This window comes from Eubalaena glacialis, chromosome 3 (assembly GCF_028564815.1).
Source record: "Eubalaena glacialis isolate mEubGla1 chromosome 3, mEubGla1.1.hap2.+ XY, whole genome shotgun sequence".
In the NCBI taxonomy this organism is placed as follows: Eukaryota; Metazoa; Chordata; class Mammalia; order Artiodactyla; family Balaenidae; genus Eubalaena; species Eubalaena glacialis.
The window spans coordinates 9,189,142-9,208,680 of record NC_083718.1 but is presented as its reverse complement, the minus strand read 5'-3'; the positions used below and the strand labels follow the sequence as shown (position 1 = coordinate 9,208,680).

Below are 19,539 nucleotides of genomic sequence, written 5' to 3'. Positions count from 1 at the left end.
TAACTTGGTCTAGAACAAAGAGGAGAGAATGATACCTAAAGAGTAAAAAGTAATTAGGAGGGACAAGCTGTCCAAGCCAAAGAAACAGTATTCTTAATTGTCTAGAGAAGAGAAATCATTTGAGGTTCATGAGGACAGGGACGACGTCTCTCTTAGTCATCATTGTATCTGAGTGCCAAGCAAGGTGTTTGGCTTATAGTAATAACATGTTGCTTAAAAATGATAAGTGATTGACAGGCAGAATTAGAAGAGCCCCAGGGGAACTGAGGGAGAGACTCAGGTAAAAGAAGAATATTTCATGAAGGAAGGAGGAGTCAGATTGGTCAGCTTTGTTCAGTGTTGCTAAGGTTGTTCATGCAAAAGTTAAGTTAAATTTTTAAATTGCTTTCCAACTTAAAAACTTTGAAAAGTGCATGTTGAGTCCTAACAAACAGTATCTTAAAACTTTCAACATCTCATACAAATTATAGTAGTCTGAAATTAGCACTGGAGTTTATTATACCTAGAAGAGAATATAGTAGTTGATTTCTTTCAGAAGGATTAATTTCTTTTAGAATTAAGAAGCCCCCTTCGCAACAAATCTGCCATATTTTTATTTTTTTTTAATGTTAACTTGTTTCCTGGTTACGTATTTGAATAAATGGAGACTATGAATGAATTTATAGCCAGTTATGCACTTTAAGTAAAATGAAAATAAGTGAGTAACACGGGGTTTATAATAATTGGTCTTTGGATGAATTTCCTAGTAGCAGTTGATTCTTACTTACGTGTGTAGTAATCATACCTCATTATGATGTAGTAGGGAAGAATTGATAGGAAGAAAACTGAGTCTGAAATTGTTTATTAAGTAAACTTACTGCTTTTGGATATTTAATTTTAAGCGGACTTAATAATTAAAATCCATTTGTTTCAGAATTTTTCCAAGAATATCTTTGCAATTCTTCAATCAGTAAAAGCCAGAGAAGAAGGGCGGGCACCCGAACAGCGACCGGCCCCAAATGCGGCACCTGTGGTAAGAATGTTTTGCTGCTTATGTAGTAATTTTAATGAAAGCGATTATTCCATGTTGTAATTTTGAAAACATCTTAAAGTATTTATTTGCTTCTTTATTGCATAGTTGACATACAATGTTATATTAGTTTCAGGTACACAACATAGTGATTCGACATTTATATATATTACAAATTGATCAGAACTGTAGGTCTAGTAACCGTCTGTTACCATACACAGTTATTGCAGTATTAATGACTGTATTCACCATGCTGTATATTGCATCCCTGTGACTTAATCATTTTGTAATTGGAATTTTGTACCTCTTAATCCCTTTTACGTATTTTGCCCCAACTCCCCCCAGCCCCTTCGGTGACCACCAGTTTGTTCTCTACATCTGTGAGGTCTGTTTTTGTTTTGTTTGGTTTGTTGATTTGTTTTCTTTTTTAGACTCCACATGTAAGTGAAATCTATGAAGCCAGTTTCATAAGGTTCAGCAAAGGAAAAATAATATGCAAATAAAACCTTTTTATATAGAATTTTTGAAAGTATGTCAAAATTTGGTAGAGTACTAATGCAGTCTTTGCAAGAACTAGTAGTTTTATTTGTTCATGAAATCCTTGGTGTTTACCCTTTTAGAGGTAGTGAATTTTTGCCGGTATTTAGACGAACACTTGAGGTGACTTTCTGGCAAGTTTTTAAGTGCCTCTTACTTGTCAGGCAGTTTGCTGACAAGGATACAAGAGGGACAAGAACGAAAGCCCCTTTGAGCTTGTAGTCTAGCGGGACATACAAATGAGTCAGACAGGTAGTGGGGCAGGTGCAGTTATGGTGAAACACAGGGCGCCTATGGTTATGAATTGGTTGACATCTTGAATAGCAGCTGGCATGAAACTTATGTCAAATCTTAAAACAGTTCAGCCATTATCTTCGTGACTGAATATTCTCTGTGTTTCCGTAATCATTAAAATACTTGAAAATTTTAATGTTTGGCATTTCACGATAGAAGTGTATACCTAGTGACAGTCTTGAATGAGTATCTTTTATTTGGAATAATAATAGCGGTAGCATCCTATTGTAACAAAATGAAGCATATTTCAGTCTTTATGAATACCATGAATTTCCCAAGCAATTTTGGGAATATTCTTTAAATCTCCTTCTTTAGATTATTACAGACGAGTTTTATATAAAGTACTTGTGAATTAAATTATACATCATTAGATTAGCAAGTTTTTCTAAGTATTTTAAAAAAACACCTTTGTTAACTTCAGTTTTACACTGTACATTGATACATGGGTTTATTGTCATTGTTATTTATTTAAGGATTAATAATTGGAATAATTCAGTTAAAAGGCTCCAAAGTGTCAGCTCAATAAGCTTTGCATTAAAAGCTTTTTTCGTTAAAGAAAAATAATTCATGACTGGAGGCAATTTATTAATTTGTGAAGAAATTTAAGTAATTAGAATGAAATTACTAAGTACACCGATTTTATTTCTGCAGTGTCTAAGAATTTTGCTTTGTGCCTTCGTGCACGTTTACTTGGGGTCCTTTGCCTTGTCCCTGGCAGGGATGGTAATTTTCTAGCAGTCAACAGTATCTTGAAAATCAGCTTCAGATGATTCCCCACTTTTATCTACTCCTCATTTTTGTCTTATTGGCTCAAATATTGAGAAGAAGAAGGCTTAGAAAACAATACCCTTATTGTGGTTTTTTTATTATGAGTATTAAGTAACAATTTCAACAATATTGACACATAACTCATAATTATTATATTTTTCTACAGGATCCCACGTTGCGTACCAAGCAGCCTATTCCAGCTGCCTACAACAGGTACGACCAGGAAAGATTCAAAGGAAAAGAAGGCAAGTTACTTAATTTTGGTCTTACCCTTACCGTGGCCGTGCTGAACTTGAGAGGCAGTGTGGCCTGGTGTTCGGGGCAGGGGTTGGCAAACTAACGTCTGCAGGCCAAGTCTGTGCCACCACGTACGTGTTTTCGTGAATAAAGTATTGTTGGAACACAGCCATGCTCATTCATTTTTGTGTTACCTGTGGCTCCTTTAGTGCTGTGACAGCAGTTTGAATTGGGACAGAGATCGTGTGGCCTGCAAAGCCTAAAAATACTGTCCAGCATTTTACAGAATAATTTTGATAAGTTACTTTAAGTGCAGTCTATCTCAGTTTCCTCCTGTGTGTCATTACGATACTAATAGTAGCGTTAATAGTAGTCCCTATCTTTTAGTGTTATTGTGGGGATTAAACTAGTTAATAAAGTCCACAGAATAGTAACTGGTATATATAATAAGCTATCTATAAATATTTACTGCTATTAGCCTTAATTCTGTTTCTGAAAGTTTATTTTAGAGTGGAAATTCTATATATCAAATCATATTTCCCTATTTATAAAGGTATACATTGAGAACTTGGGAAGCATGGATTATAGCGTAGCCACGTGAGGACTTGTTTTGTGATAGCTACACGGCTAATTCAGTAGTGAACCATTTCCACAGCAGTGAGGTGGCTCGTGAGCGTGCGACTGATGTCAGTGTAACTTCTCTTGGGATCTTCATTTATCTTGACTTTATTCATGAGAAAATGAGATAGAGGCAACTAGAAGTTTATCATTTATGATTTTTTTTCCTGCATAATCTGAAATCTCCATTTAAGTTTATTAAAGGGTTTGTTGTCTTTATACAGTGAATTTTGTGTGCTGCTTTCATTTGCTGGATAAAGGCATGTACTGAATCCATGGCCTAGAAAGACAGTAGTGTGTTCTTTTATCCACTGCAATGTTTTTCTTTTGGGATGAATTATATAAAGTAGGGGTTGACAAATTAGAGCCCACAGACCAAATCTGAACCTCCTTGGGCCAAATCAGGCTGTGCTCATTTGTTTACATATGTTGTTCATCCTGCTTCCGCAGCACAACTGCAAAATTCAGGAGTCGTGACAGAGACTGTATGGCTTGCAGTGTGTAAAATATTTAATATCTGACCCATCACAGAAAGGTATATTGGGACTCTGTCCTGGAGTCCCTGTCGCTACTTACAACGTTGCTTTTCTATGAATTACATAACATATGCTGATGATTGTGATTTTGGAACACAGCTTTTTATAAGTTAAGGAGGTCTCATGGTATTAGATGCTTTTAGTGGTGCTGTAGTTGAATATTAGGACTAAATAATTTGGGGGTTATAAAGTATTTTATTCAATGTAATTTTTGATATTTCCAACCAACTGTATGACCGTTGAACACAGTTGTAGAGATAGATAGTCCTAACCAGCTTCTGCACTTTGGGCTTATTGGTGTGTATTGAATGTATTTTGGAGACCAGTATTCCTTTTAAAGTTTCTAACTTCACAAGTATGTAATTTAACTTTATATCTGTAGTAGATTCTAGGCTTTGTTATTCTGTTGAACTGTCAGATATAATGTAGATTATTACTTTAGATTTGTTATTTATCATGAAATATGTAAAGTCTAATGGTAACTTCCCTTTCTTTATAGAAACGGAAGGCTTCAAAATTGACACTATGGGCACCTATCATGGTATGACGCTGAAGTCTGTAACGGTAAGTCACTCTGACTGCAGAGGTTCTTTTGTTCCAGTCATTTTATGTGAGTAGCAGATGTTGAAGGAAATCTTTGTTCTCCAGCATTTTCAATTTCATACATTTATCTTTAATGACCAGTTGAGCTGACAGAGCTGTGGGGTGATTATTTGATTCATGGGTGTCTTTTTTTTTTTTAAACTGAGTATAAAGAAAAGCTGTTTTGATTAACTTGCAAGTAGATTGGATGCTACCTGGTTAGAGAATTTAAAGTCAGTGAGGAGTTACGAGGTTCCGTTTGGGAGAGTTCTTTGCCATAATATCTCATGTTATTAAAATGTAACTCTTTACACTCTAAAAAGACAGCTTGCAGTGGTTGATGTCATGCTGCAAGTTGCATACTTGACACAGCCAAATACTTGACGTCCATGATTACAAGCCTTCAGCTCACTTTTAGCAAACTTTCTTTTTTATTTTTTAATGTCCTAAAGATGGTTATTTCTAGGTGATCTGACCAAGGCCCGTTTTTTTTTTAAATAAGTTGTTGTACAACATTGTAATTTAACATCTGTGTACACTACAGAGTGATCACCACCACAAGTCTAGTTACCATACACCATACAGCTGACCCCTTCACCCATTTCACTCACCTCCCAACTACCTATCCCTTTGGTAACCACTAATCTATGCAATAATCTTTGTTATCTGTGAGTCTTTGTTCGTTTTTTTGTTTTTGTTTTTAATTTCCCCACTGATATTTGTCTTTATATGTATTTTGCTAAAACACTTATTTTTAAATTGTCATCAGATTTGTTTTTGTATTATTGAAATTGTATGGGGATGCGTTATTCGTTCAACAAGTGCTTATGAGTATTTGTGTCAGACCGTGTTCTGGTTGCTAGGGTTGTTGCTGTGAATAAGCCAGATAGGACTCTTTAGAGAAAGGAGTCAGAGAGGCCTCTCTGAGGAGGTGACAGCTGAGCCAGAGCCTGGTGACGAGCATTCCATGAAAGGCGCACAGGGTCAGGATTGAGGCCCATACAGCAGCATGCAGGCCAGTGTCTCCAGAGTCGAGTGGGTGAGGGGAAGGTGGTAAAAGGTTAGGTACACCCATTTTATGAGATCTGCCTAGGTCTTCCTGACTTCAAAAGGTAACTCATAGCTGTAAGATTTAACTTAAATTCTTAAAGATTTATTTATTGACCTTTTCTTGGGGACAGAACTTGCCTCCTCGCCATTCCCCAAGTGAATTATGGAACTGATGTTGTTACCCTTGTGTAGCCATCAAAATAAGTTTTTTTGTGGTTAACTGTTGCTGCTGTTGGTTTTACTTTTGTCTCATCTAAAATGTCATGAAATTGATTTCATTACTGAGCTTCTGTGCAAGTGGTAAAATCAGTGATAGTTTTTAATAGATGCTTTTTACAGAACAGTTTTTCTGAAATCCAGGGACAGCTTCTTAATTAAACAATGTGCGAATGATAAGGCTCTACTTCCTTATCAAAGTCTTTGTTCCTAAATATACTTAAAAGAGGCGAACAGTTCTATGGTGTGTGATTTTACAGAACTAATCACAAAAAGACATTGTGTAGGAACGCAGCAGAAAGACTAGAAATGGTCAAATTGTTAGTACTTCCAATATTTTAATGCCCAGTTTGAATCTCTGTGCTGCTTGTGACCTGATTCATTTAGCAGTTGTTAGAGAATAATACATTGAGAACTTTGAACCTGAAAGCTTTGAAGTCACTCTGATAATTGTTTCTTTTTAGTTGAATCTCAAACTTATCCTTTCAATGTTATGTTTTTTCCTCTTTTTTTCTTTTGAAATTATTACCTGTTTGTGAGCTTGCAAGTTTCACCAACTTTCTACCTTATTCTCCAGTTAAGAATGTTTCTGTTAGGAGATCCACCCAGACATACAAAGCAGTTAAGGGTATGTTAAAGACTTCGTTGCACAGATGTGACTTCCTTTCTAATTTATGTGCAGCTTTGCTACCATTGTTCTTCAGGGTTTTGATATGCCTGGTTGATGTACATAGTTACCAAGATTAGTTTCAATCTGCATTAGGATTGATCTGCATGTCTTTTAAGTTCAAGACACCAGAGTTCTCTTAGATGTTAGACTAAATTAATAAGTCACATTATACAGACTAGAAAATTTTCATACAAATGAGTTTTTTTCTGTATCTGTTACAGAGAAGGAAGGGGTATGTGTTTTGATAATATTTCATAAGAATCATAAGTTATTGAAATCTATAGAAATTAGGGCCCAGGCAGTATATTTTGTAACACTTTGTAAAGATAATAATTTGTGGAAGTTTATTATAGGAACAGAAGCTCAGGTATCTTTAAAGTTACAAGTTTGTATAGTATAGCTTTTGAATTGTGCCAAGAAATACAGAGGCACAGGACCTCTTGAAGAGTAGCTAGAGGGCTTTCCTGGGTTGGGACACTTCCCCCAAAATGCGTCACTTGGGTTTTATAATGTTTAAGAAGTACTGGATTAAGCAGATTTTGTGGTACAGGAATCTCATCGTTTTTAATGTATAAATCTCTTAATTGGAACACAGGAGTATGGACTCTTTCCCAAGCTTGTTTACCCCCCAAGTTTGCCCCTCTCCTCCCTTCTCTTGAGAATACTGCAAAGAACCAGAGTTGCATAGAATCAGTTTAATTGAAGCTATCTCAGGAGTCGTGGTTTGGGAGTAGAAACCATTCAGTATGGGGGACATCAGAATATATTTTCAGGTATTCCTTCAGTGAAAGGGGCCGTTTTAGACTAAGAAAATGCCACTTGATAATGCTTTTCATTGTATAGTAAATAAAGGAGATGATGAAGACCTTTTTTTGTTAGGTAGTAGCAAGGAACTTATCTGTGGTTCCACCGGAGAGGGAATAAGAAAGATATGATCACAGTTCATTATTATTATTTATAAGGATTTGGAAATCCTTTATCGAGAACTACTTTATTTTAATCTCCCAATCTAGCTTGTTCATGTTCACGTGGAAAGGCCACGTATTCTAGCCCCTGTTTATTCTTTCCTCTGTTCTTACTGAATATCATTGACTCTCGATAACCTTGCTGTCTTCATTTTTGAGGAAACCTTTTGCACTCTGAAATCATACAGATCAAAAGCTTCCCTTTAGGGTCATTATTTGAAGAGACTCCAACAGACGTCGTAGTTCTTATGATCTCTTTTTTGGGAAACCATTTTTTTGATAGTAAGTAAACTTGGATGGATTTTCAGTATCTGTGTTAGAGGTCTAATATTATCACTGTCAACTTTCACTTTTGAGAAGGATCCAGAATCTCAATCTCCTCAAAGTTACATTCTTAAGCAGGAATGCATACATCAGTAACCGCCCCATTCCCTGTTCTACAAAGCTTGCTTCGTTCTCATTTGGTGGTCAGTTAACGTGTTCATCTCTGCTTGAAGTGTTACCGGAGTGTGCTAGTTACCAGTGCTCTCTGGAGGTGGGTCTAGAGCTGGGGCCAGGAGAAGATGGAGGTAGCTGATTAAGACTTTCTTACTCAAGACTGTCCTTCCCTTCCCTCCCTCTACTCTTCCTTCAGCAAATATTTGTTGAGTGCTTTTGTATGCCATGTACTATACTAGGTGCAGGGACATCGAAGATGAAGAAAACCAGACATATGCGTATGGACTTTTTTTAATGGTCTGTTGGAGGAGAGACACATCAGTCAGTCACTCAGATGTGAAATTATGACTGTGCCACGTGTGTGCGGACGCATTGTGCCGTGAGAACCTAAAGTTGGAGGATTTTTTGTGGGAGTCGGAACGGTTCATTGAGGAGGTAGTACTTGAAGTAAGATCCAGAGTTTGAGTAGGAGCTGACTTGAAGATTGCAGGAAAGCGCATTTTAGGGAGAGTGAACAGAAGGCAGGAGTAAGTGCCCTGGTGGGAAGAGCATGGCACTTAGAAAGATTCGGAAGGAGACTGGTGATTGTGTGGATTCGAAGGATGCCTCTGGGAAAGTTTCTTTCCAGAGTTAGGTACAGCCTGCCTGTCTGCGCGTGCCAGGGCCTCTCCACACACTTCTGGGGCCATTCATTGTGCCAGTCTAAACGTGGCCGCACGCTTACCGTAGTATTAATTCCAGGGTTTATTTTACTCACCAACACTTAAAGAATCAGAGTATGTCACGTAAGCAGGCTGGATTTCCAGCTTCCTTTGCGAGGCCTCTGGCACGACTGGGCGCTGGGCCCACAGTCCAGCGTGGCAGAGCCCACGTCCCCTGAGCAGGACACCTTCCTCACCTGGGACGTGTTCCCAGGGTAGCCTCAGGCCTCGCCACTCCAGTCTTTCATGTCGCCTTCTTCACTTATTTACACCACCTTCTTAGGCCCTATTGTCCTTTCAGTATGAAATCCCTGCTCTAAATAAAGGCAGTGCTAGCTTGTTAAAGAGAAGTCAGTCAGTTGGAAACACAAATTTAAGGCTTTGAAGTCAGTCCTGGCTTTGAATCTCAGCTCTTCCACTCATTCCACCACTAATGAAGTTGAGAAGGTTATGTAACCTTTCTATCAGTGGTCTTGTTTTTATTTTATAATAAAGATATTAGAATTTACGTTACAGTATTATTGATGAGTGAAACAGGCACTGTGTAAAGTGCTTAACACAAAAAGGACTCAACAGATAAATGATGGCTACTTTTACTATGAATTTATAATTTTATGTATAATCTCAGCTTGTCATATGTGTAAATGTAGGCAACTGTAGCTTCAGTGATGAACTTGATATTACATGTTTAATGATACAATTTTCATTCAAAGCTATGAAGACTAGTTTACTTAAACATTATGAGAACCCTTTTCTTCTCCAGTAACTGGGATATTTTTACTCTAGCTGTGTGTGTTTATCTTACGGTAAAGTTCTTTATCCTTTGAGAGAAAATTGCTACAAAGACATTATCGTTTTAAGTGTGTGACAGCTTAGCTAGTTAGGCTTTTCCATTTACCTGTTAGGGCTCATATATAGGAAGAAACGTCATTTACTTAGATTTAGATTATTTACTTTGATCCAAAAAGTATGTAAGTGTTGAGATTTTAATATGTGGTCACAGAATTATAAGTAGGAATATTACTTCTGTAATTTATAATTTGCTGCATTCTGCATTTAGATTGGCATATTATTTTGCTCGAGAATATTATATTACACTTGAAATAATTTTCAGTACTTGTTGCCTCTCTTGCTGTTTCAGGGAACTGGGGTGGTTCTATCCTGTGTCAGCCTGACCAACATAAAGGTGTACCCCCTAAAAAAACCAAACCATTGTGTGTTTTCTGTCAGTAACTCGTTATATGTCTTAAGCTTTTGAAAGTCAACTTTATACTTTTACTGTCTGTTACATGAAGTAATACTTAACTGTTAACATATTAGTATTTTGTGCATAGTTTATTTTTTATTATATCTGCATTTTCAGAGACTTCTCTAAGATTTCATCACTAAACTAACAATGTTGTTTTCTCTGTACTCAAAACTTCCCTTCTATCCCTTTTATAGTAGTTTTCCCCAAGTGATTTTTCTAGATTTTTCGGTTAAAAAAATTTTTTTTATAATGTTGTGCTCGTTGTAGATTTGGCGCATACCTCCATATAAGGGAGACAGAAGAAGAGAGTCTTCTACAATATTATGATTTCTTTGCCTGTTTGTTGCAGCAAATTAGGCATCGGTTTTCTCATCTGAAAAGTGGTATTATAATAACCTCCTCTGAGGTCTTCAGGGTTTGAAATGTGCACAGGTGTACCTAGTTTAGCATTGTTCTTTCAGTGCTGTTTGTAGCACTGAATTAATTGTAGTTATGAACTTTTTACACGGAATAATACAGAGCCCCTGTTCACCCACGCATTTTAAAATTAGTTGGGTGGATAAGTGGGGGGAGGGATAAATTGGGAGATTGGAATTGACATGTACATACTACTATATATAAAATAGACAACTAGTAAGAACCTGCTGTATAGCACAGGGAACTCTACTCAATACTCTGTAATGGGCTTTATGGGAAAAGAGTCTTAAAAAAAAAAGAAAAGAGTAGATATATGTATAGGTATAACCGATTCACTTTGCTGTACACCTGAAACTAACAACATTGTAAATCAATTATACGCCAATAAAAATTTAAAAAAATTAATTAGAAAATAAAAATCAGTTGGGTGGTATGTAGAGTGAACACTTATTTGGGTGGGTATTAATCTCCTTACATTGATACCTTCTTAAAGGTATTAAAATCTCATTTTACATTAATATTTTGTCAGCATATGATCAGCATTTTGATGCTGATATACTTAGAAAAAATAAATAATAGCACAGATCATGTTAATAATTGTCAGGGAATTTTAATGCCTATAAAGTAAAAGTTATTTTTATAATACTGCTTTTTTATACTGTTGCTTTCAGTTTATGTATCTTGTTGAGATTTATTGGAAATCCATTGCACAATGGATGGTGCTTTTGGTGTAAGCCTATACAGTTAAACTCCATTAATTTAGCTTTGCATTTCGTTAAAGAGTAATTATCGGTTTATCCAAAATGCCTTAAAATTTTAATAATGCCTGTAACATACCTTTTAAAATTATTCTGCCAGTGACCATATATTTAATGCCATGATCACACAATTTCTGAGACTTATTTTGAAAGAAGCATAGACAAAGTTATTCTTGACACGTATGTTAGAAGTAATTTAGAAAACCATTGTATAATTTTTAATAATAATGTTAACATCACTTTGTTTCAAAGTGTTTTAATATTGGTTATTGTGAGAACAGGAGAAAACAGAAGCCAGTTTGGAAATATAATGGTATTTTGTTAATATGATAAAAATTTATACTATGAAATTTCAGCTTGATTATATAAATTCTTTTCACTGTAGTTCCATATGTAATGCTGCAGTTATATACATGACTCAGATGTGCACAAAAGCAAACTTTAATCTTCATTAAATTTAATATTCTCCCTTGGACATACTACAATATAGTCTTTTATTCTAATTTCTATTTACCTTCATCACTACAGCTTTATTCAGTTTTAACAAAATTAGTATCAGTATTGAACATATTTCATCACTTTTAAATTCTAACTTCTCAGTGTATTTTTAGACTAACCACTGCTGTTGTTTAACTTAGACATGATTTTATTTTGTATATTTTTCTTCATTATTTTTCTTCATTAATTTGAGGAAGAAAGATTAATATTTAATATCATGACATGATTTGAATCAGTTCGTTCATAATAAAAAAACAGCATATTAATTACATACTGTAATTGGGTATTTAGATATTTTCTTGTTGGGTACTTTTCTGTTGGCTGTTATTGGCTGAGTTTTAGTTTGTTCTATCAATTTCTAGGTCTTCATAAATTGATTTAAATCTTCAATGAATTTCTAACCTTTTGTATAAATCCCACATTCAAATTTTATTTTCTTAGTGTCTTAGTGCTTTTCTGTTAATACTCATTGGATTGTCTAGTTAGTTCATCCCTTCCCCTCCCCTCTGTCCCACACCCTGCCAACCTCATTTGATCTTTAATGCTAAGTTTTAGTTTCTTTTCCAGGTCTTTTTCTTGATGGATGTTTCTTTTAGTTTTGTTCTTCGTGTCTTTCCTGCTTCTCATGTTCCTCTGTGAGTGACTGTTCCCACGTTTATTTTAAATACCTGTTTTTTAAAGACTCTTAGTTGCTTCTGGTCTGGACAAATCTTACTGTTTAGAACTAAGGTTTTTTTTGAAATTTCAGAATGGTGCTTTACTGTGAATAAGTTGAAGACATACTCATTTGAAATGCTAAGGAACTAAAGCTTTTAAGATTTTTATTTTTGTTTTAATTGGAGACAAAAGTCATACCATAGAACTCAGGTAATTGTCTCGTTGTTGACGTCATATTTTATGTTGTCATTGAAAAAACATTTGTTCCTTAACATTTAGGTTTGTGCAGAAGTATATAAGATCAAACACAAAATTATTTTGAAATCAAGTCAATTTAACGTTTTTACAAATTACCATTTAAATCAGAAAGAGAGTTGATTCAGTATTTTATTGTCATCTACAAACAGTGAATTCTGGACACTATCAAACTAATCATTTATCTCCCCTAATTTTGATATTTTAGATAGGTGCTTCAGTCTTCTTGCAGTGTCTTTTTGTCATTTCTATCTTATATGTGTGTTGCCATAAACATCCTGAAATTCAGTTCCTTGTATATTTTAATATACCAAGTTTGATAATTAAAATTAAGCAGCTCTTTGACCTTTCAGAAGAATTTTAACTTCTGTTATGTAGAAGGCTTTTAGTTTTCTTTATAAGCGCCACCCCCCCCAAAAAAATATTCAGCCTCTGATATGATTGGAATATTATAATTTATTTTAAAAGGCTGTACAAAATACTTCATAGTGTCCTTAGGAATTGTTGGCTTTTAACATGGAGAGCTACGTTATAATAACCAACCATTCTGATAGTAAATTTGTGGATACATTACAATTCATCAATAACTTTAGTACATATTATGACATCCTCCCCTCCCCCATCCCAAAGTTACTTTAACAGGAAAAATAAATGTTAAAAGCTTAACTATTCAAATTGTTTGGGGGAACATTCTTTATCTGGATTAAATGTAATAGATATAATTGATTTAATACCGTCTAATAAGGTAATAGATGCCAATTTTGGGGAGACCTGTGATACACATTTGATTTATTTCTAAACTTCCTGAGTCATTATTAGTATTTTTGAAAAGTTTGTATAGTTTTTTTTTTTTAAAGCTTTAAACGTCAGCATAAAGGTCATAGGTTAGTAGATTTTACAAAAACATGCTTCAGTATGGCACACTGGTAGTATCACACTTATATTTTACATTGGAACCCTCTTGTAGATCACTGAAGACCAATCCCTAGACATACAGTCTGGTTCTAAGTACCTGAAGAATTTTCACCACCGTCTTTGTGATGTAACAGATGAAAGCTGGTGTTGAGCACCTGTGCAGAACATTATTCTCCCCTGCAAAGATCAGTTGTGTGGATCCCAAGTTGCCTAATAGGGTGGCATTTCCTTAGTAGTTTGCCATGGCCCAGAGAAAGGCTGAGAAACTGGGTAATATTAATATACCGGGAGAGATTGATTCATTGTTCAAGCTTATGAAACAGTAACATTTGAAATGCTAAATGCTGATTAATTAATTTCGAGTGAGAAATGTAATTGCCAAGGGCAGTGGGCACTCAGTTCCTCTATCCAGCACATACAGTTCTCCCAGTAGGGAAGCTACTTGGAGATCAGAGATAATGATATTTGCATCTCTTCAGTAAAGGAAGATGTACTGCAAAGGCCAGGGAACCTTTAGTCTTGGTCACTGCTTAGATAGGCTTTGCCATTGTGACTTCTCTTCCTGTTGGTGTGTCTGACTAATCCGTCTCCTAGTGGATATGATGTAGTTCTTTAGATGGACAGATGTCTGATTCAGCTTTAGGACTAACATCTCATTCTGTTGCATTTGAGTTATTTAAAAAATGTTGGAGACATTTGCCTAGTGGCCTTTGCCTGTGTACTGTAGTTAAAACTATTATTTCTATTTATCTTAGGAAATGCAGGAATATTAAATGAAAATTATTACTGATGGATTTGGGTTTTAGACTGACAGCAGTGAGAAACTGTGAGGTATATCTCCTAGTACTGAAGGAATTAAATTTTTATTAATAAAACTTTAGTAATCAGGAACTTTTTTAAAAAATTTATTTATTTTATTTATTAATTGTTGGCTGTGTTGGGTCTTCGTTGCTGCACACAGGCTTTCTCTAGTTGGGGCGAGCAGGGGCTACTCTTCGTTGTGATGTGCGGGCTTCTCATCGTGGTGGCTTCTCTTGTTGCGGAGCATGGGCTCCAGGCACACGGGCTTCAGTAGTTGTGGCTCTCAGGCTCTAGAGCACAGGCTCAGTAGTTGTGGTGCACGGGCTTAGTTGCTCCGTGGCATGAGGGATCTTCCCGGACCAGGGCTCGAACCCGTGTCCCCTGCCTTGGCAGGCGGATTCTCAACCACTGTGCCACCAGAGAAGCCCCCGTAATCAGGAACTTTTGATTGCTTAAAGCCAAATAGAATGGACATTTGGTATTTTTTTTAAAGAAAATTTCTCTTAATGAATGAACGTATCAGTTTTTGCGAAGACATCCTCCTGGTTTGTGACAGCGTATGATATTTGGGAAACAGAGTTATAAGGCTTTTTGTCTGTCAGTCAGGCTGAGAAAACACTTCTACTAAGACAGAGGAGCAGTTGATGAGGGAGTGCTGAGTTAGATGACAGGTGAGGATAGCAGGACAGTGGAACGGGCTTGCCAAGCCACCTTCCTGCCGACGCAGAGCCTACCTTAAATACGCTAAGCTGGAGAGGTGTACAGTCCACTTCTTAATATTACACAAATGGAGAGGGCTCCTTTTCGGCTACAGTCATTTTTTGACAACCTGGGAACCATCTTGCATGGTTCAATTGCTTAAATATGTACAGCATTCCCTCATCTCCCCGTCCACATTTTTTAACTTTCTACCAGTCGTGAAAACGACAGCGGCCTGGCACGCATCGTTTACGTGCATTTGCAACTACCTAGCTTCCCTCTTCTTTCCCCCACCCTGTTCTTCTGAATCGTCAGGTTCTCCTGAGTATGAAAACTAAACGCAATCAGTGCTCGTTAGCTTAAGACTATAACTTATTATTTTTCCTAAACCATCACTGTTTCTAATGTCAGGATGTGCTAGTTTGATCAAAGGCTAATTTTCTAGGCCTGGACAGTTGATATAATGGGAAATAGGTTATTTTTTCTTTGAAATAAATGCCATTAGACAGGTGGTGCATACTCACAAGGTGAATAATGAATAATGTCAAAGCAAGTTTTAGTGATGCCTACTGTCTTCCCTGAACTTAATGGGGGAAGAAAGAGGAAAACTCCTTAGATAGCTTGCACCCTCCTCAAGTTAGGTGGCCTGGCCTAGGACATCATCAGCCCAGAGAAAGGAGCATCTTTCTCTAATTTTCTTCCAACAGACAGTGCCCCTTTGCAATTTTTTCCCCTCTAAGGGGCTCTGTTTTGCAAAGCAGTTACTGAATTCCACCCCCCATTTTTCTTAATTATGAAAAATTTCAAACATAAATATAATTAGAGAAAATAATGTATGATTTTTAAAATCTGCCCATCACACAGATTCTATAATTATTTTTTAACCACTTTTACTTCAGCTGTTCGACAGCTCCCTTTTTTCCTGAAGTACTGTGAAGCAAAACCCAGACACTGACACTTTGTTCCTACTTACTCTGCACTTCTAAAAAACATGGACTTTTTTTTTTAATGTAGGCATTATTGCATATAACAAAATAAACATTAATTGTTGGTATCATCTAATACCCAGTTCATTTTCCAGTTTCTTTGATTTTTCTGAAAAATCTTTTTTTGCAGTTCATTTGTTGGAAATAGGATCCAAACAAGCACCAATAGTTGCATTTACTTGATAGGAGTCTTATATGTCTTTTATTCTAGATTAGAAGTTCGTAATTTTTTTTTTTTTGGTGTCATGGACCCATTTAGTAGACTGGAGAATCCTATGATTCCTCTCTCTGAATAATGTTTTTAATGCATAAAATAAAATACATAAGATAACAAAGAAAACCAATTGTATTGAAATAAAATTATCAAAATTTTGAGAAATATAACTTTATGACATGGTATTGTACTTCGTGTTGCTTTTACTAATGCATTATATAACAAGATCTAGGGACAAATCTAATAAATTCCAGAATTTTAAAGTATGACCATACACAGTATTTCAAGATATCTGTAAGAGTAATGTGATATGAAAATACTTGATTTCTGTTGGTGACAAAGTCAGAACCGTTGTTAATAGTACTGTGGTTTGTTGCCTTCATTCATGAAAGAAGGAAATGTCAATTTCTGTTAGAGGTTGGTGAAAATAAAATCGTGAATTTTTTTCCCATCCATATTAGGGGCCCCTCTGATTTCTATCCACAGCTCTCTACTCTAGAGTTCCGCTTCACTGGCTTTTTTCTGTTTTTCTACAGACATGTCAAGTTCTTCTCAACCTCCTGGCCGTTGTCTTTGTAGTTCTGTTTGCCTGAATCATTCTTCCTCTTGCTCTTAATAAGACTGGCTCCTCAAAATTCAGATCTCAGTTTAGAGGTTACTTTTCCAGGAAGACCTCCCACTTTTTTTTCTGCTAGTAATCTTATTTATTTGTTTACATTAACGATTTTCTTCGAATATGAAGATCCGAAGGTAGGAAACACATCTTGTTGCCCTCCACCATCTCCCCAGTGCTGAGAACAGAGTAGTGGGCACATAGGTGTTGCTTGAAAAGTATTTATTGAATGAATGATTTTTTTTTAAATTAATTAGTTAATTTATTTTTGGCTGCGTTGGGTCTTCGTTGCTGCACGTGGGCTTTCTCTAGTTGCGGCGAATGGGGGCTACTCTTGGTTGTGGTGCGCGGGCTTCTCATTGTGGTGGCTTCTCTTGTTGCAGAGCACGGGCTCTAGGCACGCGGGCTCAGTAGTTGTGGGGTGTGGGCTCAGTAGTTGTGGCACACGGGCTTAGTTGCTCTCCGGCATGTGGGATCTTCCCGGACTAGGGCTCGAACCCATGTCCCCTGCATTGGCAGGCGGATTCTTAACCACTGCGCCACCAGGGAAGCCCCTGAATGAGTGATTCTTAAGCTCATGTTATCTGTATATTTTTAGTTACTTTATTTTTAGTTACTTTCCATCCTTTCATATGCATGTAAAGTAGTAAAGATTTATTATTGTTATTGATGCTTTGTAATATATAGGCCCTCAGTGCCACTTGACAATCCCTCTGTACATTTTTCAGTGGCTCTTTATTATGTTATCCTTGGCGAATCAGGTTCTCATACAGCGTCTTCTCTCTCCTCATGCCCTCAGTGCCCAGGCCAGGATCTTAGGCCTTGCCACTCATGCCTTCTCCCTCACCGCGAGTATCCACACGTCGTGAAGGCCTGTGGACCTCACTTGCTAACATCTCTGGAATTCTTATCTCCGGATCACTACCGTCCTTCCTGGTCCAACTATTTCTGTATCTTCCCTGAATTATGCAGTGGTCTCCTAGTTTGTGTTTTTGTATCACTCATGCGCCTCTTCATTCTGTTCTCATGGTGCAGCCAGGATGCCTCAAACACTGAAGAAGAGAGGAGCTGTTAGGCATGCATTAGCCTCAGTTTTTTTTTCTATTTTCCAAGTATTGTTGTATCTTCAATGGCTTCCTATTACTCTTAGGATTAAAAGCCATATTTTAATAGGTACTACGAGTCTTCATGAGGGTTTACCTGTCTCTCTCTTTTTACCTTTCTGGCATTAGCTCATACCAATCTTCCTCTTTATTTTTGTGCCATGGTTTACTCCAACCTCAGGGCCATTGTACCTGCTGCTCCTTCTTCTTGGAATTGTTCCCCTTTTGCCTGATTAACATCTAGTTATTTCTTAGATGTTAACAAACGTTTCTTCTGAGAAGGCTTTTCTGACCATAGGTCAGGTCAGTTTCCGTTGTATGCTTGCAAAGCACTGTGTATCTTTCCTTCATGACAGATATCATAGTTGTCCTTTCCATTTATTTGTATGAAGATCTGATACATGGCTTTCTCTGTCAGAGGAGTATTATGGCAGCAACTTAATGATTTTGTTTATCATTGTATCTACAGCTCATGTCTTAATGCCTAGGCTCTCAGTAAATATTTATCAAGTGAGTGGACTTTTGGATGTTTCTTCAACGCTAAGGAGGACTGGACTCAAGAATTTCTATTAACCTAGTGTTAGAGTTCTGGAATATAGCATGGTAAACTGGTCTGTTTGGGAAATGATGCCTAGGGGTTTCATCTGCATTGAATTTCTATTGAGGAAGGTTAACACTTCTTGATCTTCTTCAGCATCATGGTCCCTGCTTAGAAATGCACTGTCATGTGAGGGACCTTCACATTTGTGGAACTGATTATAGTAATTATTTCCAGAATACTTGTACTTTCTTTTTGTCAACATATATTTACTTATATGTTGCTTTATTTGCAGTGTGGGTGAGCCCATATATAAGCCAGTGGTTGAGTCTTACTTATTTTTAAGGCGTCAAAATCAATTTTTCACTATAGAGAAAAATTGATTTTGACGCCTTAAAAATAAGTTTCCTTTCAAATAAGATGAAAATGCTGCAAACCAAAAAGGTGAGGCTGTTTTATTGAGTCAAATTTCAGTTCACTGTTTCTAATCTAGGATTTTTTGTTTGTTGATTGCTTTTAAAATCAGTCTTGAGGAAGAGAGAGGATGCATTATGGAGTGAAGTAAAAGGCAGCAGTAAGATCAAAAGATTGGGTAGAGACATTAGCTTTAGCAAGGAAGAGAGTCATTCATGGGCCCTGCCACTATCCAGGGATTTCAGGGATTTTGGTATTTATCCTAAGAACATGGGGAATCCATTGAAGCATTGGGATGATGTGAATAGTTTTGTGGTTTTGAAAGTATCATTCTGGCAGTAGTATATGGGAAGCAGATTGGGTGACTGTGAAGAAACCAGTTGTAAAAGTTTTGCTCACTTAACTACTAGAGCGGCAAGATGAAGAAAAGTGAGTGGATTCCACTATGAATCCAGGTTTTGGGGATAGAGTGATATGGGTGATAGTAAGAGAAGGAAGTGGCGAGGATGACTCTTGATATTTTCGTGTGGCCACTGACTGGATATAGCCATTTACTCAGACAGGAAATGTTATTTTAAAAGTTTTAAAATTTGGAGATGAGAGAAGATAACTGGATTTAAATGTACTGTTAAATGTGTGTACTTAAAGACACTCAGACATACAAATACTTTAAATTTGGGGTTATGCTTATGAACTTTGATTAAGAAATTCATTTTATTTTTGTAAAAATTAACTTTACTTGTCTTTTTGGCCCAGTTATTAGCTTTCTCTTTTCAGTGTAGAGGAGTCATTCATTCTCTT

At 36.5% G+C, this 19,539-nt stretch overlaps 1 protein-coding gene across 1 annotated transcript in view; it reads left to right on the top strand.

Annotated features, from left to right (window-relative positions):
* Positions 1-19,539, top strand: part of CDC73 (cell division cycle 73) — an 88,984-nt gene that overhangs the window by 18,008 nt on the left and 51,437 nt on the right. The window contains exons 8-10 of the mRNA XM_061185289.1: positions 914-1,012; positions 2,775-2,853; positions 4,499-4,563. Of these exons, the coding sequence (XP_061041272.1) occupies positions 914-1,012; positions 2,775-2,853; positions 4,499-4,563 (243 nt within the window). The remainder of the gene's footprint in view (positions 1-913; positions 1,013-2,774; positions 2,854-4,498; positions 4,564-19,539) is intronic.